Below are 27,010 nucleotides of genomic sequence, written 5' to 3'. Positions count from 1 at the left end.
TTTAGAGAAAATTCAGGAATTCCTACTTCTCAGCATTGTTTATAAAACTAATTTTTTTTTAAACACAGAACTGGACATACCACCAAAGCACTGTCAAAATAGGAAAGTTCAAAATCATAGCACTTACTATAAAAAAAAAATAATCACAAAACAAACAAACAAAAAGTAAAGCAGATATTCCAAGGGTTGTTTCTCCTGGCAAGCTCTGTAGTTGCCAGTTCCACAGAGAGCCAGCCTGACTGGGATTCAGGCTCCTTTGGCACTAGAATGCTCAAATGTTCTGGTACAGCCGCCTGGATACAGACGGGGATTCCCTCCTCCTGACAATCCCTTCAGTACTGAGCGATAAATACAACCCTGTTAGATCCCAAATTTTACTAAATTTCTCTGCCTAGTTTCATTCTGCCTCAGGAAAAAAGAAAGCAAAAAATTATGTTGTTGTTTCCTAAGACCCCAGCCTCCTTTGGCTGGCAATGAACAGACACGAACACGAAGCTACACTGGGCTAAAAACTGTATATTCTGCATATGCAGTGTGTGTAAGAAAGCCCTCAAAGACATGTTTTCAAGGCATGAATATGAATGAGAACAAAAACATTTAAAAGACTACTATAAGGGAACTATGTATTTCACTGAGTACCAATACTCTCTCACACTTCATAAAATTTACGTTGAAAAATCACTATTTTGGTGCATAGACTGACAGATTATGAATTAATCTAATTTCAAGAATGTAATCTCTCACTGCAATATTTTTTCCCAAGAAAAAAATGCATGTAAATGTATAAAAAGTTAGGTTTCTTAAAACCAAGTATTCCTAGTTTTGATGTCTGAATTCATCTCTGTGGTTTCAAGTTTAGCATCCATGAAAGACACACATAATAATATGATAAATATATATATTACTAAGTAGGATATGAAGATATATTTAAGCTTCAAAATACCAGCATTTACCAGACACTTTTGACTGAAGGCAGGTTTTGTGAAATAGTTTTTAATAAGTAGGCCTCAGAAAACAGGAGAACCTGAATATCAAAGAATGCATTTATGACAATTTGTTAACGTAAATTGTTTAAACAAGTAGCTCTTTTAAAAAGTGTGCCTGCTTTCAGGCAAAGCAAGTTAATTCAACATTCCAATAACAGAAGTTTAGGTAACAATATAAAGCTGCATCCTCATAAAAGGATTTTACAATGGAGTTGCTGACAGACTGGAGATGCCATTGAGGGCATGGCCACAGCAAAGCTTTAAGGGAATATTTCTTAAAAATATTCTCATGTTATAAAGTTGGTGGGTTTCAGTTCATTGTCAAATTAAAGATATCTTTTGTATTTTTCATCTCTCATAATAGCTTGTTCATCTTTTTTCCACTGATGTCACCGATATTTCATGAACGCTTTCATCTTACTTTTAATGTAATTTACATAGATGCGAGCACCAAAAGACAATAAAGATAATACCAAGTGTAGTGTGGCTAAAATGCAACTTCAAATTTCAAGACTGTAGTTAGAATTTATGTTCTTTCTTTCTTTGCCATGTTTTGTCACAGGGAACAGAAGTAAAAAACTCTGTTGAAGGCATATTTTGAGAAAATGTCATCTATATGCACAGAGACCAAAAACCAGTTGTAGCTTTAGAAGTCCTGGCTTGCTTTGGGGTTATCCACCCCGCAGCTGCTAAACAGATCAGGTACAAGGCAGCCAGCATATGACTGCCTGTGAGCATGCAGACTGTAGCTAGCAAATGGCATTTTCTACTCATTTTAGCAGAATGTCCATTTTAGACTGCAATAAAGGAAAAGCAGCAACCGAAGGCAGAAAGCTACTGGGAAAATTAGAGATTTGGTAGGGATATTTTGCTGAACTTTGACTGCAGAAATGGGAAACAACCTTGACAGAGACAAACACTATCCTCCTTTTATTTTCTTCAGAGCTACTCTGAGGGTGAAGAGCGTTTTTTTTTTGTACACAAGAATGTGTAAAACCCACTGATTCAGGACAAAACTATCTGCAGAAGATAAGAACATCTGTAGTGTTCTCCTGCCGCAGTCTAAACAGCGGGCGATAGGCTCTGCTCCCTCCCTGTCGGTGATAGCAGGCAACGTGTGCTCCTGACAATATCATCATTACAAACTTTATTATTGCTCTTGGTATTTCACGAGGTGTCTGGCAGGCGAGCGCTCCGAGCCCGCAGAGCGCATCGCTCTCCCACGTGTTTCACGGATATTTACTGGATTCCAGTATAACCCAACCTGTTAATGCTTCTGGAATGTATAAACACTGTTAACTGCTAAATTCCCTGTATCAACATTTCAGGCATAACCGTTAAATAAGTTGGTTGCTAACTGTTGAGGAAGATTTTGATTTATTGAGTAAAGTATCATCATGGGATGAAAATCAAGATCACATTTTTAGGGAGACATGACATATTATCCATAACAAGATGTAATTTTGCACTAAAAGAGTAAGGATAAAGAGTGTGTTTTTAGAATAGAATCAACAGACAAATTTGTACAATGCTGTTACCTATTGATACAGACACTTGACTGATAACATTGTCTATTTATAACTTAATACTGTTCTGAATATTAACAAAAGTTTCTTGGCATCCCATTAGTAATTGTATAATTATTTCAAAACAGATTAAAATACTCCACCTAATTGAATGCCATCAAACAAAAATCTCCATTGTTGATTGAGACATCAGTAGTACTTACATTCCTTTTAAGAAAAACAACTGCTTAGCATCTACTCCCAAATCCTTACAGATTCCTTAACACAAAAAAGGTTACTTGACAAGTTGAGAACTCAGCTAAGAACCTTCTACAAGAACCCGTCAGGGCCTACCCTACATCAACAACGAGCAGAAGCACAACAGAAATTATCAGGTAACACAGATGAAATTCTCTTCCTTAAACTGGCACTACAGATCTCAGTGAAAGCCAATAGAGTCAGTAAAAGAATGATATTTGATTTCAGTGGGCTTTGGACTGGGTCTGAACAAGAACAAGCGCTGGAAGCATCCGTGGCTTACTCCGAAGGACAGCCCGCAGCAGTACCAACTGCTCCAAACCTTTGCTTCAAGCTGTAAATAACCAGGTCAGTCTGTGGAGAACCTGGAAATACAACAAGCCCCAAGAAGGGCAGGCCAGGCTGCGATCCCCCTGCAGCAGGACCCTGGAAGGCACTGCCTGGCAAGCACTGGGATGTCCCTGTGCGTGTGCCGGGAAGGGCACGGCCACAGAGGCGCACCTGGGAAGGGCTGGGCAGCCCCTCCTCAGAGCTTCCCTCCAGGTTTATGTCCCACAGCGACAGGGAGGCAGGCTCAGGACAGGAACTGAAGCTCTGCAGAGCACACCATGTGCGTCCATGTCCACCCTCCATGGGCTGACCCACGTCATCAGCTGATGCTGTACACAGCACTCGTGTGGACCCAAGGAAGGACAGAACACCTCCTTCCCCCCCTGAATGCAAGCAGGATCCCTGTCACGGCAATGCAAATTCCTTAGCTTGAGAAATTGCCTTTTTAAAGCTTTTTTTTGTGGGGAATCTTGTCTGGAAAGTAGAACACACTCCCAGTGATCTGAGAGATTTCAATAATTATTACACACAGTTTTTACACAAAAAAAAAAATCACACAGGGACATCTCTGCTGGATGTAAGCAGCACAATCTGGGGGAATCCACAGCATTAATATTTTTACATGTTTCCAGTGCTGCTACTGAGAAGACTCACTCCTGGATGAGAACTCCATTATGTCGGGTGTGACACAAACATCCAACACACAAAGACATTTCTACTTCAGCAAAGTAAGCAACTACTTCACACAAAGTGTATCCTCCAGTTCTTACAACAAATCACACCCATTTTAACACAAAATTTAACTGTTTCATTTCCTTTTATCAACCTTCAGTAAATCAACTATATAAAATGTTTGCAGTGTCTATAAAAGAAGTTTTTAATTGTAGCCTAATGCAAACACATGGTATTGTTAGCTAAAAAACACAGCCAGTGAAAATCAAGTAACAAAAGATGTTTTCCTTTGAGAAATGTTAAATACCTGACTTTTTCACGACTGAGCACAAGTTTCTAAAGGATGATAACTTTGTTTTGTAATTTGTTTATTGCTTAATCATGAAGACCAGATTGAGCATTTGAGTCACACAATTTTGTGTTGCACACTCCTACAACAAGAATGTGCTGTAAAATTTTATTTCTTTTTTCCTTCATTCAGCTTACTGCTTGCTTGTCCTCCTGCTTATTCAGCTAACCATCTCAAAATGAAATGCAATCACACAGCAAGATTTCACTGCTGCTAGAGTATTTTACACAGAAAACATATAAGCATGAGGAAATAATGCACCACTATTCTCATATATTACATCGGACTATTTTCTAACTAATATAGATAGGAAGCATTTTATTGCAGGCCCAGAGCAAAAACAAAGGAAGACAAGGTATCCTGGGTAAATGATACATTTCAGCAGTTAAAAAACCCACTCACACACTGTCTTTGCTGTCTCAAGTTCTACCTTCTACTTTTCAAATATTCTTTCACTAAAATTTGCAGCAAGTCCAACCCAGTTTTGCCCACCTGGTTTATGTCTCTCTATTTTACTTACAAGGTTAAGGTGGTTGCCAGAATTGTACTCTTATGCCCAAACTAATTAAATTAATATGGCAAATGCAAAGGGATTTGGGGGTTAATTAGAAAGCAAGGCATATGTTTAACTCTAAAACAACAGCACAGTTGTATACATTATTTTGAAGGCAAACGAATGAAAGTAACACACGAATTCAGGTATTTCTATTTTAGGGACCGTAGAGTGGTTTAGATCACTACCTACCAGTCTTTTCTTCTGCATGGCTCTAGTTCTTCCTTCCCTGCTCCTGAAGGCATTTCCAACCCTGCTCCTTCCTCCACAGTTACCCTAGGGATTAAAGCAGTGCCCTGCCTGATGGCTTTTATCTGATGATTCCCTACCTCCAAGGCCATCTGGCTCTGCTCCTGGATTATCAGCTGACACGAGTTAGTCATCATGCACCTACGACAGTAAAACCATTATCTTTTACCCCAGTCATTTCTGAAGAGGTATCCTAGAAAACATGCTGAATAAAACAGGGTATTTCTCATCATATAAGTAAGTGTATACAAATGTATTTTATGAATTTCACTGCAGTGTGGCTTGGACACCAAAGGACAGTCACTTAGAGAACACCAGGACATCTTCCAAGCTTCAGGTTTAGCTTGCAGAAGACTTTTCTTAAGCACACTGCTGACAAACTGAAAACTGGAGATAAGAAATATTTCTGTTTCACAGGCTGGTAGGACTGAAGCTCTAAAATCACCATGCATATAAGAGATGCAACAGCAAGCTACACTGAAAGGAATAAAAAGGACAACTAACCTTAAAAATGTGGAATAAAAAGTCTCTCTTCTATCAGAAAGCTTCAAAAAGGAAATGCATATCCTCCATCCTTCATGGACACTGCGGTCTCTGAAACCAGTGAGAGATGCCCTGGATCTCTGGCAGAGAGCAGAACAGACCTGAGCACTGTCTGGCACAGAGCTGCAGTGTCACAGCCTGGAACAGGCAGGGCACGGGCTCAGGGAAGCCTTGCACATTTACCCAGCTCACATTCAGCCAAGCACATTATGTCTGTGTGTGTGTGTGTATATATATATATATATATATATATATATATATAATTTATTTATTTATTTATTATTTATATGTATGTATATATCTTTCCTCGAAATATTTTTCTCAGTATACAGATACCATGTAACTTAGTGGTTCCTACTGACATACTACATTCTACTTCACACAGTGACTTAAACACTGGCAAGTGCTTGATTGTTATTTGACTGTTTATTTTAAACTCCCTTTGCACATTCTTCCACCATTTAAAGCAAAACAGTTTACTATCTGTGCCGGTGTTAATGTTTGACATATTCTGTCCATTTTTCACTTCATATGAACAAAAAGGCAATGCAGCTTTACCATATTCAGTACCAAGGTATTTCAAGTTTCTAAACAGTTTTCCCTACACAACTGCAAAAGCAGCCTGCATATGGGGAAGGATGAGAAAGAGGCTAGGACAGAAAAACCCTTTCATAGGATCCAAACTCTTTCAACTGTGCAATAAATACTGTGAATGAGGAACAGCTATTCTGTCTTCCCTCAACACCATGCATGGAATAGAGACTGGCAAAAATAAGAGGGAAAAGATGCATCTCACCTTGATGAGCAAAAGGAAGCATTATCACAGGAACTTTCATACACAATGTGCTAAAAAGTGTCTATCAGACTAAGAATAACCACCTATAGTCCAACATGCAGCCATCTATCCATGTGTCTCTTAGCCAACATTTCCTTGATGTCAGCACTATATATCCCTCCATTAGGGAACCACTGCCACAGTTCCCCTATCAGTAAATAAAACAGTGATCAGCAGATCTGAAATACAGCAAATACTTGAAAAGGTATCAGAGGTGTTGATATGTGAAAAGGAGACAAATCTGCTTCCCTGCTAAGAAGGAAAGAGCTCTTTAGCCATAAACATGTCACCTCCCATGCTGGCATGGCTATCCCACATTTATTTAATGCACAGAATGTGCTAGAGAAAGCACTGCATTCCTGTACACAAGCACCCCCCACCTGCCCTGCACAGGCACAGGGCCCACTCACCTATGACAAAAAATGCCAGTAATATGTCAGCCTGAATTACTATTACATATAGAAGAAAAAGAGTTAGTCCTGCTAAAAAAAAATACCTGCCAGCAACTCCAGACAACATCCTAACTTTACATAGAAGTGCTGGGCTATCAGCCAAGGGGGTGCTGACTTTGGTTGTGCGGTGCACAGATGATATTTCTCAAGCTAATGCTAATATGCAGTACTATGCTTTTAAAGAGATTTTTTTTTAAATTTCTCACACAAACTTTGGTGAACATGACGTTCTGAGGAATCACTAATATGAAATGTTACTTGAGGACACAGATCTCTCCAAGTGATCCAAGCTAGCTGCAGCCTGAGCTTCCTGCCCCCAGTGTTGGAAGAATAGCTCTATGCAGCAGATGTGTCATACCCAGCACTCAGATGGCACCCCGTTTCCTTCTGAGCTCTGTTCTCTCCTCCTCTAAGTAAATACTGGAATGATTACAAGTGAAACAGGGTGTGAGAGCAGAAAATGTGATACAGGCTACACACAATTAGCAGAGGAGCTGCTTGTGACACACTGACACGAAGAGCTGTGCAAAGAACACTCGGAGGCATCAGCCAGTGTGAGAGGGATGGTGTGTGCAGAACAGTGCACAAGGTTTTCATCGTGCAGTTTAAATTCCCAGTATTTCACAGCCTGTATCCTTGCAAATCTTGCTGATAATCAACACTAATATCTAGTTTTGATATTAAAAGCAAGCAGGGGTTTGTTCTCCTGGCAGCACAAACTTGAAGTTTCTTTGTTCATTTCTAGAAAACAGGGTAAAGGGAGTATGAAAACAAAAGTAGAAAAATACAGAGGGGCAGCGTGGCAGCCACTTCTGCATCACTACTTGCAAAATACTTTGTAAAAAAGAAACACTGCTAATGCAATCATCATACCTGTGTTCTCCTGCAATCAGTCTATCCACAGACTCCTTCAAAGCCTGAACAAACACCAAAGTTGGGGTTTTTTGGACTACATGGGCATTTTGCCCAGCAGTCAATCATAAGACATTGCATTCTCACAAAAATGCTGTGCCACATTTCAGCCTCAGACCCAGCTTTTGGGCAGCAGCAGCAGCGAGCCCTGCTCTGCTGGCAGCAGCACCAGCTGTGCCCAGCTGTTTTACTACCCAGAAGTGCATTCCTGTGTACCCTGGGCTGGGTGTGCTCTGCTGCACCCACTGCCAGGACACCCAAACTTGGAGGAGTCAAAAACCGGGCTTTGCAGCAGCCTTCTCATCATCCCAGCTACAAAAAACTGGAAAATTGCTGGAAAATCAGGGTTCAGAACGGGCTCACAGGAGCCTGCTATTCCTCAGGCTGATTGGAAATGAGATAGGTGCTGCCTGGACACCTTTCCTGTACTGAAGAAAGGGCAGTGCTGCAGCCCCACCGAGCTTTGCCTGCCTTGCTGATGGCAGAGCTCGTGCACTCCAACTCTGCTGCAGGGGACAGCCAGGGAGACAATGCCCTGGAAAGGTGGCCCAGGATGAAAAGGCTGCATGAAAGCCGTAGGACCCTCACTTGGACAGACCAACCACACACTCCAGTAACTGCCAGCAAAGATAGTGAAGCTGAAAGAGGCTTAGTGCAAGCATGCAGGAGATTTGTGACAGAAAGTTAGAACTCCATGTCAAGCCTTTCATGCAAACAATAAATATTACTTATGCTCATAATCAGACTTTTCTCCAGCATCGTCTTTGAATGTTGAACCTTTTTCAATTAATTAAAAACTATGCACTGCAGAGTGCATATTTTATCAGCCCTCAGCTGCTTAAGTGTCTAGAAAAGACCAGGCAGTTTTTCTTTTTTCCAGGCAACCCAGAGCAAGTACTTGCAAGGGTCATATCTTTTTAATTATCTTTTCTCTCTTTGATTAATTATTCCGTCTGACAATAGCGTGTTTCTAATGCTATTCACCTGCCTTTGATGATTGACAACTTTTCTGTCTGATTCAAAGCAAACAGCTGCTGCCATGATTGCCTAGCAACCAGGATGTGATGGATGAGCCCCAAAGATGGATGGCTGCAATAAATCATGTCTCCAGCTATAAAACTGAAAAAAGGGATAAGAATAAAAGCGAACAAAAAACAAAACAAGGTTTCTTCCCATGAGTGCACTCAGCTCCTTACCAATTACACCTGAAATGGACTTTGTGTCTATTAATAGCAAAGTTTTCTAATCAGTAAGAATGCAATGATGCCATTTGTATCAAGGTGTGTTTACAATTGTTACAGCAAATTGGCACTTGTACTTCAATTACCTACTGCGTTACACAAGTGCAGGAGTAACAGAGCAAAGTTTTACCTTATACTGTTGAAGGCTTTATAAAAAGTATTATGTTTTTTCAGTTTTTTCATGGTGTTAGACTTGAATGAAGGGCATAAACTTGAATTCTCCTTACTTTTGACAACTGAGTGTACCAAAAGTAAATGGAACTGAAAAACTCATTTCTATAAAACACATATAAGGTCACTGCTGGCTTTAAAAAAAAAAAAAAAACATTTTAACCTAAATGTTTATTAAGTGTTGCTGTCATTCCTTTTTGCTAGGAGGGCATCCTGCAATCAAAGAAAAAGTTGATGTGACAAGCAGTGTTTCAAAAACACCAGCTACCTGTGCAAATTCAAGACTGATCCAACAAAGTAATTCTCGTCTTATTTTACCTACTGCTCCTGTAAATCATTTGAGTTTTGTAGGATGCACCAGGCAAGGAACAGTCAATAGTTTGTCAGCTCAAACAAGTTCAACCAGGCTGGGTATTGCACTTGCCTGAAGGGGCACAAACAGCCCAACACCTGAAGTTCTGGCCCTGCATATTGCTGAGGCTGCTCCATTGTTGGAGTGTCTACCTCCCGAAAGTCCCTGCCTGCACTTCCAAGGAAAGATCTAATTGCCTATAAAAAGCTGTTTCCTTAATTCTTCCAGCAGGTGGGGGTGTCCTGGTTCCAGCAAAAGTGCTTCAAAGAGGGAAGGGATTGCCCTCACTACTTACACAGCCAGGCCATCCACCCTCCAGGAGCGCCCTGGACACTTGGGAGCGAACACCAAGGCTCAAAGATTCACAATCCTGCATGAAGAGCGTGGGTGGGAAAGAAATATCTGAATGCTGAAATAATTGTGTCCTAGAACCTTCTTTCCTTTGCCATTATTTGGGACCCAGAAAAAAAAATAAAAGGTGCATCCTGTTAGCAAAAGGAAGCTGGAGTGTATTAATCTGTTCACAAGCACATTTTTATAGTGGAAGTGGCAAAGCCTGGCAGTGTTACACTGGATAATCACAGTCCTGTTTGTATTTTAGTGTTACACACGGCAAGTCTCTGTGCTCATGCAAAAGGCTGCCTGCATCCTTGCACGGGCCACGGCTTTGTCTACATTCTTTACAATTACTGAAATGCTCCCACTAAAAACTTAACTCTGCCTCTGCCTGTCCCTCTCCCTGTTGTACAAACACACACACACATACACACACGGAAATCCAGCCCCTAAAACAATTGTAAGGCACTCCTGTAATGACCGGCGAGTATCTGGTAACAAACAATGAGAAAGCAAAGCCATCAATCACAACGTGCACGCCGAGGCCTCCATTCTGTCCCAGCTCATCCAACTCTCAAGTTACAGCTTTACACGGCAAGTCTAAATAATATTCAAAATGATAAATGGCACTATAAGCCTGATATCCATCATCAATCTTTTTTTAAGGAACATCCATCTTCAATAATGCACGTTTGAATCATGTGAAACCAAGAGCTCCCAGATTCATTTACACAACCCCCAGCAAGCTGGTGCTGCTTGAATGATACGTGTCAGCCAGTTTGTCCCAACTGCCAAACTCAAAAAAAAAAAAAAAAAAAGGGGGGGAAAAAAAAGAGAAACGAAGAGAGACTGAGACAGAAAGAATACCGGAGGGAAAAACCTTCAGGGGGCTGAAGAAGGCAACTTAGCAGATGATATGAGAGCACATCACCTCCTCGGTGAGCGTGGCAGTGCCCCCAGCACAGCCGGGCGCTCCCGGCCCCGCTCCCGTTCCCTGCCCCGCTCTGGCCGGAGCACATCCAGCACATCCAGCACATCCAGCAGCAGCACCGCCGGAGCGGGAGCTGCCCGGGCCCCCCCGGCTCTGCTCTGCCAGGGCCAGTGATAAATGACACATGTCATTCTGTCGGGAGGGAAGGGTGGGTCAGTGATGTATGGCTCTGCTGAAAAGGAAATCGACTGTTTGGCATGGTGCGGCTATTCTCCACCAGGATTTAGTTTCAGAACTCTAAAATGAAATCTCCGATGTTTCAAGTGCACGGATAGGGCAGGCTGACGTGCAGCCGAGGCAGCTCGCTGCCTTTTTTTTTTTCTTTCCCCCCCCTTGATTTTTATTTTTTAACCTCTCTCTGCCCTTCGGATTTCAAAAACCTGCTCCACTGACTGGAAACTGCAAAAGAACACACATATATCAAAGTCTTCAATAGTTATGATCCATGATAAAATTTAAATAGGTTGAGGTTTCTATTTTTATTTATTATTGGGGGGGAAAAATGGCATGCAGGCTTGACACAAAAGCAAGATAAAAATTAGCATGTTTGAAGTAATCGTCCCACAGCTTGACATCTGCATAGTAAATTTTAAAGGAAAAAAATGTGTCAGGCAGGCATGAGCTGTTCCCTCCCTCCCCCCCTCTTTCATTAGCTCACTGGCAGGGTGGCACTTCTGAACCTCATTACTGCAGGAGGATTTATGAAGCTGAACCCAATGGCAAAGAAAAGGCATCTGTCAATAATTGTAGGGAGCTGCACTCACAGCTTTGAAATCTCATTAAGTATGCAGTTATCAGGCATAAAGATCAAAAACATTACTCAACTCCGACAGAATCTTATGGAGGAACATTAATTAGCAACAGGCCTACAGTACAAAAAAAAAAAAAAAACCAGACTTCCTCTCACACCTGCCCAACCCACAAACCAAAAGAAACACTCCTCCTCCCTCCAGAAAAAAATAATTCCCAGCATCTGAGACTGATCAAGTACATGAAACAAGAGAGAGGAAAAAAAAAAATCCAGTTGAGACAGTCTTGGCGGTGAAGAGAGAAAAGGAAGAAGCTGTCAAAGTTGAGAAGGATGTCAGCACTGGCCCTGATTACAAGGGCCTATACAGTTCCCAGGCCTTTTATCATCCCTGCCATCAAAAACAGACTCTGTGTCACAGATGGATGACTGATGGCTGCCAGTCTGGAGCAGCCTGGCCAAGCCTCCTGGAGGCCCCTGCTGCGATCTGGCCCTCCAGCAACAGGCTTGACCTAGCAGGGAAAGGGCTGCCGGCAGCGAGCCCAGTCCCAGAGACACTCAGAAACAGCACCCTGTTCTGTTCTTCCCCAGAACAATCCAGCGAGAGCTTGGTCAGGGTTTGTTTGTTCAGCTTACAGAAGTTAAATGTAATACTGCTGCTCGCCACGCAAAGCTGTGCATTATTTGAAAATAACACCAGAAAAAAAAAAAAAAATTAAAAAAAAAATTAAATAAAATCTCTTCTTTGTCCAAGCTAAATGTATTTTTTCTAATCCTGTTTCTAGTTTGCATTTTCACCACAATTTGCACGCTCAATTGCTTAGAAAATACATGAGAGAGAAATATAAATTTGGGGGGAAACATACAAATTCATAGGCGAAGCTGGACCATAAAACCAAGTGACCTTTGCAGCATTAAGTATTGTGTGCAACTAATTAAGAACTATGGCCATATTAACATTTTTTGTTACAGAATCAAGGATATCAGCTACACAGCTTAACCCATTGCACATATTTTTTTCATTTCCTCTCTATCAAAAACTGTGTTTGCAAACAATAACTCAAAGCTACTTGTTAAAAAAAAAAAAAAAAAAGAAAAAATCAGGAGGAGGGAAATCGCCTTCTGTAGTCTTTTTCCACTTGGGACCATGCCTGAAAAACTCCCTCTCTAGTTACATGCTACCTTTCATACATTTTATATTTCCCATAATTTTGCGCTACAAAGAAGCTTTCCACTGTACAGTTCCATTCCTGTGTTATTTCCTATGTCCTGGCTTTTGATATAATGTACATATTTGTCTCTCATTTCATGAAATGCACAGTGATATTTATGTCTCACTTGTAGCCACACTGAAGATTGGCTTCTTAATGAACTACATCTTTAGTACCGCACAGAGTCAGGGATATTCGCACGCACATACAAGACAACCTGCCTGTCAAAATCTTTTCAATATCTGAAATTAATTCATTTACTAAAGTAATGTACTTTAAAAAAAAAAAAATCTTAGCTCTGACAAAATACAGAAGCAGAGGTTCCGCTCCGAACAAGATTTTTTAAAGAATTTTACAAAAAGTGTTACAATAAGGTGTTTATATTTTTCCGTATGCTTACCATATTACTTTTATTATGTGTAGCATCAAAGTGATTATAGCAATTACATCTAACAGAATTAATTATAGAACATCCCATCATTTCGAAATACATAATGCATTAGAGGTAAGCCAAAGAAAGAAAACATCTTGACTGTGGTTACTGTTGTTGGAGTATTTTTTTCTTTAAGCATGAAGGCGAAACCAAAGTAGGAAGAAACATACAGAAACTGTGAGGTAACAGTGAAATGTTAACTACAGAAATCTGAATATCAAGGCAGGTACGTTTTTTACTAGCAATAGTAACCTGTGCGAAGCTGCGCTAGCACAAATATCCATGTAAAATCCATTAGAGTTTTTAATCACAAAATATGGAAAGTAGCCAATTCACCTAACCAATGTGTTAGTACATAAAGACAAGAGTGTATGAGTGAAAGAGTTACAAGCCTTTACGTATGCAAAATAAATTCACTCAAAGCTTCATTAATATTAATTTAAATTCAGAACCCATTTACATTAAATTGTTCATTAAAAATTGCCTATTTTATGCAACATGCATTCCGCAAAGAACACATAAGAAAGCGAAACAGAGGGCTCAATTTAATGATGGAAATATCAAAAGTAAATGAATTTGGATCATTCCAAACGAATTACAAAGCAGCCCTCCGCTCTGTGCCAGTGCGCCAAGTTTGGCGGGAGTTTGGCGGAAGGGCAGGGAAACCTCCTGGCTTCCCCCTCGCCAAGGCTTGGCCGCCGCCCTTCCCACCTCCCCAGCACCACAGAGCCTTGCTATAAAGGGGAATTATTTATGGACAGGACCTCAAAGCCAGCCCTGTGACAATGGCGGCTGAGCGCGAGCACACCGGGCCACCCCAGAACTTGTTTGCATTGCCAGCGCTGCCGGGCGGAGCCGCGCCAAGGGATGGCAGCCGGAGGTGAGGCGGGCCGCCCATGGAGCCTCCTCACTGGCAAACTCCCACACCAACGAGCACAGTCAACTTACGTGATTCCCAACAGCTGCTCTGAATGAAGAAAAGAGAGTCATAATTAATAACATGTGTCCTGACAGAGTTAATTAATAATTTATAATTAAGTCTAAAATACGAACTTAGATTATTCTTGAAGAGTTGTCCCTTTACAGCCCGAAGAGGCCAGGTAATGGCATTGGCAAAGAGCTTTCAGATATTTTATGATCCTCTGGTAACTCTTTCCCTACTCTCCCTCCACCCCCAGGGGAAAAAAAACCCTTTGAACATTTTCTGAGAAATATCTTAAAGTTGATGCCTGCAATGAGAAGTGTTTAAATTCTGCAGATTGGCTCTCTGCTGAGATGACCAAAATATCTTTCAGGCGCAAAATCAGGCAAATGCAGTAGGATGAATCTCACAGTCTCTGAAATTAAGCCCTACTTATTTCAACTCTTTCAGTTCTTTTTATGAAAATGGTAACAAACAATTTCAAGCTCTGACAATGTTCTATTCTGCATTATTGTACTTAAGAAAACTACAATACAATCTCTCGTGGACTATGCTTTAAATCCTTTGAGTCAATTTTCATGCTTTATTTTTTTGTTATGTTGAAATCAAGAAAAATCAATCGCACAAATTTTTTTCAATCCTTCTGCTTTAGGTTATGACATATACACACACAAAAAAGCAACGCATCCATTGTTTAGTGGGATTTTTAAAATTAATTTAATGTCTAACTGCAAATGCTGGAAACTAGAATTAATCTGTCTGGATAAAAAAAGGCTTACAGACATTTAAATGCATGTATCGGGACACTTTATCAACCTAACATAAAATTGTCATCTTATCTTATTATATGACTATTTTATGCATGTGTCAAAGAATTTGAAAATGAATGCCTGTCTATTCACTCTAATTACAACTGCATATTATCTGTCTGGATGTACCAGTCCATATCATTGTTACCAAATACAATATATTGTATTCACCTTTCATTTTTAACTTAAGGCTGATAAACCACAATTTGGGCGTAACTAAATTTTAAAAAAATTACCAAACACAGAGAGAAGAGGAAGAAAAAAATCAGACTAAAACACCTGAGGTAGATTGTTTAGTAAATGATGCTGAAGTATTTCACAGATAAGATAACACGCGACTGCTCAGCAACTATGTTATTTTTGGTCTTGTATCATAACCATACACACACATGCACTCCTACTTGACAATGCAACACTTCAGGCATCTCAATACCTGATCCACTAGCAGCACCTTGAAAACAGGGCTGTGTTAAAATCTGACAATCTGTATTTGGATTCTCTAGGAAGCAGTCACGACATTGGATTAAAATATGGATTACTACACCGTAAAGCCAGCAGTGCCAAGGTTTGCTCAGAGAGGTAACACGTAGGTTACTTTACGTCCTGGCAGATGATTTCTTTTCATTCACTCTGTACCACCATATGTTTCTGCATAAGCGTGCACGTAGCACGCTTAAAAATGTACCCCACACTTCACCCTGAAGGTGATCTTTTCTATACAGTTTCCACTAATCCTGGAAGCAGGGCTGACAAAAAGGACCCACTCTAATCCTGCTAACTCACCCTAGCTTCACTGCATTTCCCATAACCCTGCAGCAGTCACAATTCATTCTAATCACTTTACAAAACAATCTTTAGTAAAAAGAGGAAAAATGCAGACTTGTAAGCCAATTTAAGAAATAACTGCTGATACATCAGTTATTGACTATTTCACTCCTGCTCATGATAGTGCTCAAGGCAAAACCGAGAACAAAATGACAACATCAACCGCACGCAATAAACTGTGGCCCAGGAGAGCACTGAAGCCCTAATTGACAGCTGTCAAGCTAATGGGAGAAATGGCAGCTGATTCTGGAAAATTCTGTTTTCCAGGCAGATATTCAGGGGAATCTATCAAGCCTTTTTATATTTATGCCCCTTTTTCTTTTTTTTTTTCCTTTTTTTTTTTTTTTTTTTGCATTGTTCCTTCACACTTTGCCGAGGAAAAAAAAAAAAAGCAGAGGACAGCCATAACTAATCATTTTGTCAGCTTGCTGCTAGGAAGAATCTCTGCCCAACAGAGAAATATGTGGCAGGTTTGGAGGCAAATAACATACCAAGGGCTGACACTGCAAGTACCTTTATAGGTAGCCTACTTTATCGCTACATTTACTTTTGGGGTATGTATGTAGTTGCAAGCAATTGCCATAAATTAAAGCGAGCGTTCGAGTTGCCGGAGTCAGAGCTGCCTGGAAATCTGGCGGCACAACCTGTGTGCCATCTTGCATCTGTTTGCTGTGCTGCACCCCCAGCCCCACGCTGGAGGGGCCGAGGGCTGGCACCAGCACTCAAGTGCCTGGGAAGTGGAAGCGCTCCGCACCTCTGAAGCAGCAATTCCGTGAATTTCAGTGCTCACACTGACCAGGTGCAGCTTTTGAATGCAAGCGTAGAAGTTGGGAAGAGCCTCAAGCATTCAGCAATCTCTAGGATTTAAAACATACTACGCAAAAAAAAAAAAAAACAAAACAAACAACCATAGGCCCAGGTTTGTTTGGGTTTTTTTTTCCCAGAGCCTCAAAAACTCGGTGCAGTTGTCTGTTACTGTTTTATTAAATATATAAATAAGTAAATAAGTAAACTAAATGTGATTCCAGCAAACCACTAGTTCCCAATCCCTCCTCACAAGGTATGTACACAAAATATGTATTAAGTCATTTCTGTCAGTAGGAAGTACATTTTCTTGATCTTTTAAATAGGTTTCTAAAAAAGCTGCAAGTGAAAGCTATAATTTAAGGATAGATAATTACTGTTTGCATGAACAAGACTGGCCTCTATTAATACAATATCTTAGCTTCTCCAGACAGTAGCCTCTAACTGGTAAATATACCTTCTTCCTCCTGACAAAGTCTTTGGAGCAGCAATTCTATCTTCTTGCTTTAACAGGTGAGGAATAAAATTGCAATCCCTGACTCTCCTTCCCAAATTTACCTATGATATTCAGCTGAGTCTCAAAGCAAACAAAGTGAAATTATCATTTTTACAGATTCTTGATTCTCAGAGACAGCTTTAGTCTTCCACAGTGTGGTGTTAACACTTGGGCTAGACATAAAGAATTTGTGCACCTGTCTGTTATGTCTGCGAGCTCTGTGCTGCTGAGAGTTCTTTGTTGTTGTTATTCTACTCCAGACCATTAAAAGGGTCCTAATTCCTATGACATGATTATCCAGGTACCAAAGCCCATTTGTCACCTGCAGCAGAAAATTGAGTTAATGCACAACTAAAGGCAACCAGGACTGTGTAATATCAACTTGATTACATCAAACTAGCTGCAAACCTAATTCTGCTGGATGACACTGCGTGGAGCTTGTCATCTCCAATCATTAAAGCTGTCAGGAATCCATCAGGTTTACAGCTAATTAGGTGAACACTAATGAAGCTGGCAAAACAACTTTTCTTTTTTTATGGCTGAGCGGACCTTTCAGTTTGGAGAAAAAAAATTCTCGAGTATTCTCAAGGTTGCTGGGGACTGGATTTCCTGAGTTACCAATCAGCAGACATCTTTAATTCTCCCCCCACCACCACCTTTTTTTCTCTCTCAGTACCAAGCAATCAATTTGTCATCACTCTCAGTATGCCACAAAAGCAGTCATGAACCTTATAACTCGCAGCTCTCAAGCCAAAAAGGGGAAAAAAAAAAAAAGTAAGTTTCTTCTGTCTTAAAATAAAACACCTCATACAGCTCACTTATTTATCTTCATGCACTTATCAACAGCATGAATGTTCTTGTTTTTTCACTCTTGTCAAATAAGTAGCCCTTCAGTCATTCTACATCCCCCATATCCATTAGGCAGAGGCATTTTGATAAAGTAAAGCCAAAGCTAGTGTATGGGAAAGAATGAAAGCACTCACTCTGCCAACTTCTGATTGACCATTAAGCTATTGATGAATGTGCCTGTCAGGAGAGAGACAATTAAATCAAATATGAAACAAAGTCGTTTTGACGGGTCATTTTGATAGAGCAAAACCATTCTTCCATCTCCTATTAGTCCTGCAGTCAAGTTTTTGTAATGAATATTTCTTAACTAACCTGTTATTTCTTAGCTGTTTTTTAAGGTGTTAAAAAAAAGGCCTTTGCGTTTACTGCTATTAGAAAAAGTAACATTTCCAATGTGACCAATAAAAGCAGCATCTCAGTGGGAAGCAATTATACACAATACTAAATGTTTAATGCGGCTATCAAAAAGCTAAAAGTTTAAAGAGATTACACTTCTGCTAAATATGAAAGATAGATCGCGTATCATGGATGATTCACTTCAGAAAGGAGGGAGAGACAGAGAGTGGTGGAGGGAGAGAAGGATACCTCAGAATGTGTGTTTAGTGCAGAAACACTTTCTTCCAGTCTGTACAGAGAGAGCCCACTTTACAGCAGAGTCGAAAATGGAAAAACACATGGAAAATCTAGATTTTGCAGGACTAAATTCACATTACAAAATAGAATTTCCCAAGTATCAGGAGAAGTTCACCTCTGTCATTTTTCTAGAAAATTGTTATTTGATGGCACAGGCCAGAAAAGCAAAATATTATCACAAAGTATTTGGCTACGATATTGTTTGCTAGATGCTATCACCACCGCACTGAGAAACTTTCCAAACTTTCTAGCTGTTTGTATGCGGGGTAAGACCGCTGGGAAGTCTATTTCCCTATTTCAAAAGCACTGCCTGAACCCATGTGGCTGTCCAAGAAGAGAAGAAAGAAAACACGCACGTTGTTATTTACAATTTGTGTCACTCCTCGAGCCCCTTGATGTTTACTAAACTCAAACCACCCCACTCGGAGAAGCTGTCAGGCAGTGTGGGAGCACTGCTGGGCTCCAGCAAGCCCCTAGCACGGCCTGCAGGACTACCTGGTCCAGCAAGCCCCTAGCCCAGGCTACCTGCCCCATGCTGTCCCTAGCCCAGGCTGTAGGACGGACTCCCTGCCCTACGCTGTGCAGGCTACGCTGTGCCTAACCCAGGCTGCAGGACGGACTCCCTGCCCTATGCTGTGCCTAACCCAGGCTGCAGGACGGACTCCCTGCCCTACGCTGTGCCTAACCCAGGCTACCTGCCCCACGCTGTCTCTAGCCCAGGCTGCAGGATGGACTCCCTGCCCCACGCTGTCTCTAGCCCAGGCTGCAGGATGGACTCCCTGCCCCACGCTGTCTCTAGCCCAGGCTGCAGGATGGACTCCCTGCCCCACGCTGTCTCTAGCCCAGGCTGCAGGACGGACTCCCTACCCCACGCTGTGCCTAGCCCAGGCTGTAGGACAGACTCCCTGCCCCACGCTGTGCCTAACCCAGGCTGCAGGATGGACTCCCTGCCCCATGCTGTCCCAAGCTCAGGCTGTGGGATGTACTCCCTGCCCCACGCTGTCCCAAACCCAGGCTGTAGGACAGACTCCCTGCCCCGTGCTGTGCCTAACCCAGGCTGTAGGACAGACTCCCTGCCCCACGCTGTCCCTAGCCCAGGCTGCAGGGCTGACTCCCTGCCCCACGCTGTCCCAAGCCCAGGCACAGCCGCGCTGCCAGGGATGCTCTGGGGAGCTTCCCCGGCTCCAGCCCGGCCCCTCGAGGCTCTCCCCCGGCAGAGCTGTCCGTGCCCGGGCCTGGCAGCCCTGGCGGCCCTGGCAGGCCGGGCCCGGCGGTGGCAGCGCTCGGCAGGGCCGGGCCCGGCGGTGGCAGCGCTCGCCAGGACCCCTCAAGTTGCGCTCCCAGAGTTGACAGGCCACGTGTGACGTCACCGAGGCTGGCGTTACCATGGCAAGTGATTTATTGATGTTTATCGGGAATGAATAGATCAAAGGCTGCCAGATGACAGGCGATCAATCAGACATCAAATCAAGGATGGCAACAGGCCAAGGAAACCTTTTCCAGCCTGCATATCCCCAACTAAGGATTACTGTAAAATTATGTAGGGCTTTTCTTCTACTGTTTTCTTTTCAATTTGGCTTTTCCAAAAAAATACTGCTTAAGTTTAACAGGAGTTGACATTTCTGGCAAAAGGAAAACAAGCCAAACAAACAAAAAACCTCACCAGCACAAAGCCTCGAAAAGTAATTCTAAAAAGGAAAAAAGAAACCAGTGGAAATTGCAAAGGCACTATCAGAAACATTCACCAGTCACTTGACAATACACAGACCCTTTTTCTTTTTTTTTTTTTTTTTCCTCCTTTGGTTTACTTTGCAGCTTCTCCTCTGGACTCATAAATAAGAAATCAATAGGATTAACAGAAGAGGCTACCAAAGAAAGTGACCAGCTAGGACGGTCTGTCTGTCCGGCAGAGACATCTCCAGTGCAGTACAAGGGCAGAAGAGAAAAAGGTAAAAGTTGGGCAAAGGAACCAGTTCTGGGCTCGGATCTTCAACTAACACTGCAGAGCCTCCAAATCACTTTGTCCCTGCCACTTCATTCACAGCGTGCCATATTTTTATACATGCCCTCTCTCTTTTTTATAGGAAAGAAAAATTAAATAAAAAGAATATTTTCCCTCGCTTTCACAAACCATTTGCCTGTGAGGGAAGGGGATATAGAAGAATGAAGACTACGAAGGAGAGAAGCAAAGTAGGTGCCAAAGTACGGGCTGGAAATAACCAAAATTCACCTCCTGCTTCCCCCATCCCCGGAGTGACACCGACCATAGAGCCCGAGCAGCGTGTGCCCGCACACACCCGCTGCCCCTCGCACAGGGTTACCCCAGAACCGAGCCGGGCGATGGCAGAGTTCGGAATAAATCAAAGTGGGCACCAAAAGTGGGGAATGGGCTTTCATGCGCCCCCCACTCCAAAGAATAAAAATAAATAAAATCCCCCCAAAACCCCCGGCCCGGGAGTTGCTCGGCAGAGCCCTCGGCAGCGGCGGGCAGCGGGGCAGCAGCGGGGCGCGGAGCGGCGGCGGAGCCCGCCGGGAGCCGGTTATGAAAGAGACGGAGGGAAGCGAGAGGAGAAGCCAGCGGCCGCGGAGGGAAGGGAAGAGAAGGCAGGGAAGGCAGGGGAGGCAGGGAAGGAAGGGAAGCGGCTCTCGTACCTGCTGCGCGCCGGGGCGCTTGCTGCTTCCTCCTCGGCATGCTGGGCTCCTGCGGGCGCCGGCGGGGGGGGGCAGCCGGGGCGCGGGGGTGGGAAGAGTTGCCTCAGCCCCAGAGATCCGGTGAGCTGCTCCAGCCTCGGCGCGAGGGCTGGGTCGGGGATATATTTTTTGTTGCTGTGCATACACGATGCCGAGTAGGAGGAGGAGGCGGCGGCGGCGGAGGAGGAGGAGGCGGCACAGAGGAGAGGACAGCCCTGCTGCTGCTGCTGCTGCTGGCAGAAGAGGGGGGAAGTTTGACAAATCGCCCCGGAGGAAGGAGGAGGGGAAGCCCCCCGAAGAGGTGTGCGGGCGGGAGGGCTGGGGAGAGCCCGCAGTCCCCCCCACCCCGCCCTGCGCCCCCGGTGCCTGGCCGGGCTGGGAGATCACGGCATAAAGACAGGGGATCTCTTGGCCGGAGCCGGCGGAGCCTCAGCCTGCGCTCTCCACTCCCGGCTCGGCGCTGGAGCGGCGGCGGCGGCGGCGGCGGCGGCAACAGGCGAAGCTTGAAGGGAAACGAGATGATCGCGGTGTCACTCAAACTGCTCCGCCGAGGGGGAGCGGGGCACCGCCGCCGCCCGCCCCGGGCCGCGCCTTCACTCAGCGCGCATCGCCCGCCGGACGGGGCACGGGGGCGGGCAGGGGTCTGCCCCGCCGGCCGGGGCGACCCCCTCGCCGCGCCCCCTCCGCTACCCAACTTCGCCCGGCGCCGGTCTCCCGAGCCGCCCGCGGCGGCGGCGGAGGGCTGGCCGGGCAGGGACAGGCAGGGCAGCCCGCCGGGCTCCGCGCCGCTCGCCCCGCTCCCTGCCGCAGCCCTTCCCTTTCCGCCCCCGCGCGCACCCGTTCCCCGCCGGAGCCCCCCGCAGCCATCGCCTCCCGCCACGCCGGGGCACGGGACCCCCCCCTCTCCCCGCCGCCCCCCACGGCGAGGAGGGCCCGGCCCGCCGCTCCATCCCGGCCGCCCCGCGCGGTGACAGCGGCGGCGGCGGCCCCGGCTCTCCGCCGCGCCCCGCAGCGCTGCCCGCCCCGGCCGCACTCACCGGCGCGCCGCCCGCCCGCCGGCACATCCAGCCCGCCGGCTCCCACCTGGCTGGCGCCGCGGCCGCCGCGCTCCGCTCCGCGCCTGCGGGCGGGCGGTGTCGGGGCCGCCCCGGCCGGCGGCCGCTATCGGCGGCGCCTCCGCCAGCGGAGCCGCTGCTCCCGCCCCGCGGGGCCAGAGCGGCGGGGAGCGGGCAGCGCCCGCGCCCCACGCACCCGGCTCTTCGGGATGGAGCACTTTTGCCTCGTTTTCCCTGTTTGGGGGCAGGTTGTTTTTTTGTTTTTTTTTTTCCTTTTCTCTCTCTCTCAGTTTTTTTGGTTTTTTGTTTTTTTTTTTAATTTTTTTTTTTTCTCGGTCCAAGTTCACTGCCGAGCCGCCGCGCTCAGTTCGGCGAGCGCCGGCGGATCGATGTGCTGCGGGTTTGATTGCGCATCCCTGGACGGCGGGGCCGCGCGGCGCGGGGAGGGCCGGGGCGGCGGGGGGCGCGCGGGGCCCGGGCCGCTCCCGCCCCCGCTCCGCCCGCGCCGGGACCCCGCCAGCAGGGACCGGGACACGGCAACAGCAACAGCCAAAAAAAAAAAAAAAAAAAAAAAGAAAGAAAAAGAAAAAGAAAAGGAAAGAAAGAAAGGAAAAAAAAAAAAAAAAACCAAACAACCCAGTAGCTTTTTTTTTTTAAGTTCACGGGGAGGAATTAAAAAAAAAAAAAGGCTGAGCTCACTTTTACGGTAAGATCAAAAAAAATTTCCACTCGCCCCCATTCTTCGAGATTTGGGATAATTCCAAATACCTGACTAAGTGCAGATGTTGTTGCGTCTTCACATCCTATAAAGCCGCCGTGCCGCTCTCGGGCTCTCGCTTCCCTTTCAAGTTGCAGGAAATTCAAACACTTTACATGACGGGTGGAGAAGGTTTGGGATTTTTTTTTTTTTTTGGATTATTATTGTTATGAGTTGATTTTTTTTAAGCTGATCTTTAGGACGAAAAAAAAAAATCGCAGTCGCCTAAAGTCCCCGGGAAATTGCTACTGTTGGGGGAAAACGAAACATTTCTTGAAAACAAGAAAATGGTGAGTTGTCAATTGCCGCTTCTGCTGCCAAACTCGCTCAGTTCCATCTCATTGATACTCGCTGGTTGCTCCTCACAGTTACAGTATCTGCTCACAGAAGGAGCGATCAGATCTGCTTAAGAGACGACACCGAGACGTTCCCCCCCCGTCCCCAAAAAGCCCTGTGTGTGTGTGAGTGTGCGAGCGTGGGTGAGCCGTGCGGCAGGACGGGGCCGGGCGGCGGGCAGCCCCGGCGGGGCGGGCGGGCGGGCTCGCCGCCGCGGCGGTGCGTGCCGCTAGATCCGCCCTAACATCTGTCCGTCTCACCATTGGCGCATCCATCAGTGTCACCCCGGCTGCACATTGCAACGACAACACATCAGACACTACACAGACCGGGATTCGGTACAAATAACCAACATACTAAACAACTTAACCGGGGAGGAGGGGACCAGCCGCAGCATAAGTATTTACAAACGTTAGACAGCCTCGGGAAGCAGGGCTCGGCTGCGGTTAATAGCTCCTTCATTCTCTCTCCCTCCTCCCCCTTTAAGTAGGAAATAGAAAACCTAAATAATTCACGCCCCCCACCCCCCCGAAGGATGCTGCCGGCCGGGGGCAGGGACAGGGACAGGGACCGGGGCGCTCAGCCCGGCTGCGCTCCCGGCTCGGCGGGGCGATGGCTGCGGCAGGACCGCACCGAGCGCGGAGCCGGCGAGAGGCCAGCCCCGGGCTGAGGTGCCGGCCCGCGCTGCGCAACATGGAGGATTCCTCCGAGCTCTGGAGCGAGAGAGACTGAAACAAACTTTGGGATGCTCGGCCGGGAGCCTCGGCAGCCGAGAGCCCCGGGAGCCCTGGGCGCCTGTGCTCCTGCTCGCCGCACGGAGTGCGGGGAAGGTCACTCTGCCACCAGGCGCTGGTAGAGCGCCCTGAAAACTACAGCAAAATTAAAATGACACGGCGCGTGTAGTCACTGCAGTCCTGTAAAGGCTGTTCTGAAATGTGCGAGAGCCCTCTCCAAAGCCAGGGAAATCCCGATCCTCCTCAGCTGCTGGCTGCGGGGCATCGCGAGGAGCGAGCCGCAGCGACCAATCCCCAATTTTGGGGCGGTTGCAAGTTGCAAGAACTTTGTTCCTTCCACTTTCCTGTCTCTAAATCTGCTCATCTTTCACTGCCTTTGTGTCACCCTGAGCCCGCCCGGGGCATGGGTGTGAGCCCCTGCCCGCTGCCGGTTTTGGCCCGGGTGCCCGGCGGGGTGCGAGCCCCTCGGCCCGGCGCGGCTCCGCGGGTGCGCAGCCTCCTCCCGCGGGTGCGCTGGGCTGCACGCGTGCGTGGATTTGTGCGAGTGGTGGCATTTGCGTTTGAACAGGCTCCCAGACAGAGCTGTGCCTCCCGCAGAGCACAGCCTGCGAGGAAGATGCTGGCAGGTGGCACCTCGGCAGCTGAACGGTGTCAGCAGCACAAACAAACACGCGAGACTGTGCCCGGCCCCGCTGCGTGGGGAGCTCGGTGCGAGCAGCAGCGCTTACCTGGCTCTGCAAAGGGCGGCCCACACAGCCGGCAGCGCAGGGCGAGGGGCTCCTTCCAGTGCGCCGAGCTGGGACTGGGAGGGAACGAAATAAGTGAAACTTTCCGTAAACAGTCATTGGAGGAACTTTCTCAGTTCACTTAGGAATAATAATTCTCGTGTGTGTGAGAGAGAGGGAGGCAGCAGATATTCGTGCACACAGACATGTGCATTGCTCTTCCACAGTCACAAGTCTCACTGCCAAAACGCTCAGGAAGTTGTGGAATAATTTAGTTATTAACTATGTACATTTTTTTAAGGAAGGAAAAAAAAAATCTATTGAGCTTTCCATCAGACGATTTACAGAGGGAAGTGCAGACGCCTTCATGTGCGTCGGCTTCTTTGGGGGTCACAGTCTATTCCAGAGAGCCAGAACGCGTAATTTTATGAAGTGTAGCGTTTCCAAACACAGCGCATCAAATCGATGGCTCTACAGACTCCATCCACGTAGACTCAGCACCGAGGCTCAACCCTAAGCTCGCTCTTCCCGGCAGTTTTAAAACAAGGCACCAATTATTTATAAGTCACATAATTAGATAACCATCACTCCTGAACTTTCCACCAGCTAAGAATGTTTTATCTTTCTCAACCGGGCACTGCTTACTGCCCTTCTTTGGTATATATTTTCACTGCTCATACCATTCCTCTCCACCAAAACTCCACCAATTGCCCGAGACACCTCTTTCGTCCCCCGGCCCGCGTGGAGACAGCGGCCGAGCCGATAAAGGACCACTGGAATTAACTGCTGATTATGGGAACGGCCAGGGAGGATCAGGGAGGAAGTTTAGTAAACTTGGAACAGCTGCCTCTTAGAAGCCGGCGTGTTTTAGCCCAGCTTTAACCTTGTTCTCTCCCGAGCAGCGTGTTGATGTTTCGCCACTTGCTCACTGCAATCAAGGCAGGGAGCGGCGTGCGCCGAGGTGCCCGTGTGGCTGCTCTCCCTGGCTGTTCGCACCGGCTCGCTGCTCTCCGGGGGTCAGTCCCGGCCACCGAACGGCCCCGGCCTCTCTCCTCTCTCCCCAGCTCCGGCCCAGCTCTGCCCGCGCCTCCCTTTGGAGCGGGGCAGAGGAGCCGCCGGGGACCTGCAGCTCCTCTCCAGCCGAGGGTCCCCGGAGCGGCGGGAAGGGCCGGGCAGCAGCGAGCCGGGGCCTCTGGAGCCGCCGGGGCAGGGCAGCGCTGCCCGCGGCCCGGGAGCGGCTGTCGGGGGCGGCGGCCAGGGGGGCGAGCCCCGGCGGGGCTGGGGGGGTCTCACCGGGCCCGGGCAGCCCCACGGAGGACGCGGCGGCCCTTGGCCGGTACCGGCGGCACCGCTGCCCTCTGTGCCTGGGCACTGCCTTCCCTCCTGCCCCGCGCCCATCGAAATGCGGGAAGTACTTCGGGTTCTCCCGGCGAAGAACAAAGAAGCAGCAGCTTTCATGAAGGCTGGACCAGATGAATACGGATCTGACAAGTTTGTTTAAAAAGCCCACTGTCCACGCCCGAAAACGATACTGCGCTTCTGTAAAATACAAAGTGTTGTCAATAACCATTATAGCAGCGATAATGATCTGTGAAGAGAACAAAGACATTTTGTAATATCTACATTACTTTATTAGAGCAAAATTATTTTAAAATGCCTGTGAATTCCCAAACCTCCTGAATACAAATGAATAAAAGTTTTTCTTCGGGCTAAAATCTTTGCTTGAATGTAAATTGTTTGGGTAAGTGAATTTGCACAGCAGCAAAGTTTGTTTGTCTTAGTCCAGTAGCTTTGCTTTAACGAACCAGATGTTTTGTCTGTAAATTGTCCAGAGGACTTTCACAGTTCTGACATGTAATAAGCCCCAGAAAATCAGAACTGGAATAGCTGCGTCCCTGCGATTAGGACCACGCATTTCGGAAAGAGCACGGGGAAAATAGGAAAGTGTAAGCACGCTCAGTGTCCTCATATTTGGAACCCTCATTCTAAACTGTAAGTAATCTTGTCCGAATCGATTCGCTTCTGCCTGGAGTTGACAGCAATTCTCCACCCAACCCCAGATATCAGAAATACATCCCCCCAAGAAAATCCCCAGGCACAGCGGGGAGCGGTGGGGGCGGTAGGTTTCGGCCGGGGGAGCCGCTCTGAGGTACCGAGCGGGCCGGCCCGGTCCCGGTCCCGCAGCCGGCGGTGCCCGGCGGGCGGTGCCGGTGCCCGGCCCCGCGCTGGGCGCTCCCTCCGTGCCCC

At 46.3% G+C, this 27,010-nt stretch overlaps 1 protein-coding gene across 7 annotated transcripts in view; it reads right to left on the bottom strand.

Moving 5' to 3' along the window:
• Window positions 1-23,463, bottom strand: part of TSHZ3 (teashirt zinc finger homeobox 3) — a 67,772-nt gene extending 44,309 nt beyond the window's left edge. Inside the window, exons 1-2 of one of the 7 annotated variants that reach the window (XM_077185047.1) lie at window positions 22,980-23,463; window positions 21,118-21,658 (exon numbers count right to left, since the gene is read on the bottom strand). In XM_077185047.1, coding sequence (XP_077041162.1) covers window positions 21,118-21,157 — 40 coding nt within the window. In that variant the 5' untranslated portion in view covers window positions 21,158-21,658; window positions 22,980-23,463. Of the gene's footprint in view, window positions 1-4,845; window positions 4,928-21,117; window positions 21,659-22,193; window positions 22,344-22,979 lie in introns of those variants that run through there. The other 6 variants (XM_077185051.1, XM_077185049.1, XM_077185050.1 and 3 more) reach the window with 6 other exon arrangements.
• Window positions 23,464-27,010: the final 3,547 nt, after the last annotated feature.

Source organism: Agelaius phoeniceus, chromosome 12 (assembly GCF_051311805.1).
Source record: "Agelaius phoeniceus isolate bAgePho1 chromosome 12, bAgePho1.hap1, whole genome shotgun sequence".
Classification (NCBI taxonomy): domain Eukaryota; kingdom Metazoa; phylum Chordata; class Aves; order Passeriformes; family Icteridae; genus Agelaius; species Agelaius phoeniceus.
The sequence above is the reverse complement of the archived record's forward strand: the minus strand, read 5'-3'. Positions and strand labels throughout refer to the sequence as shown.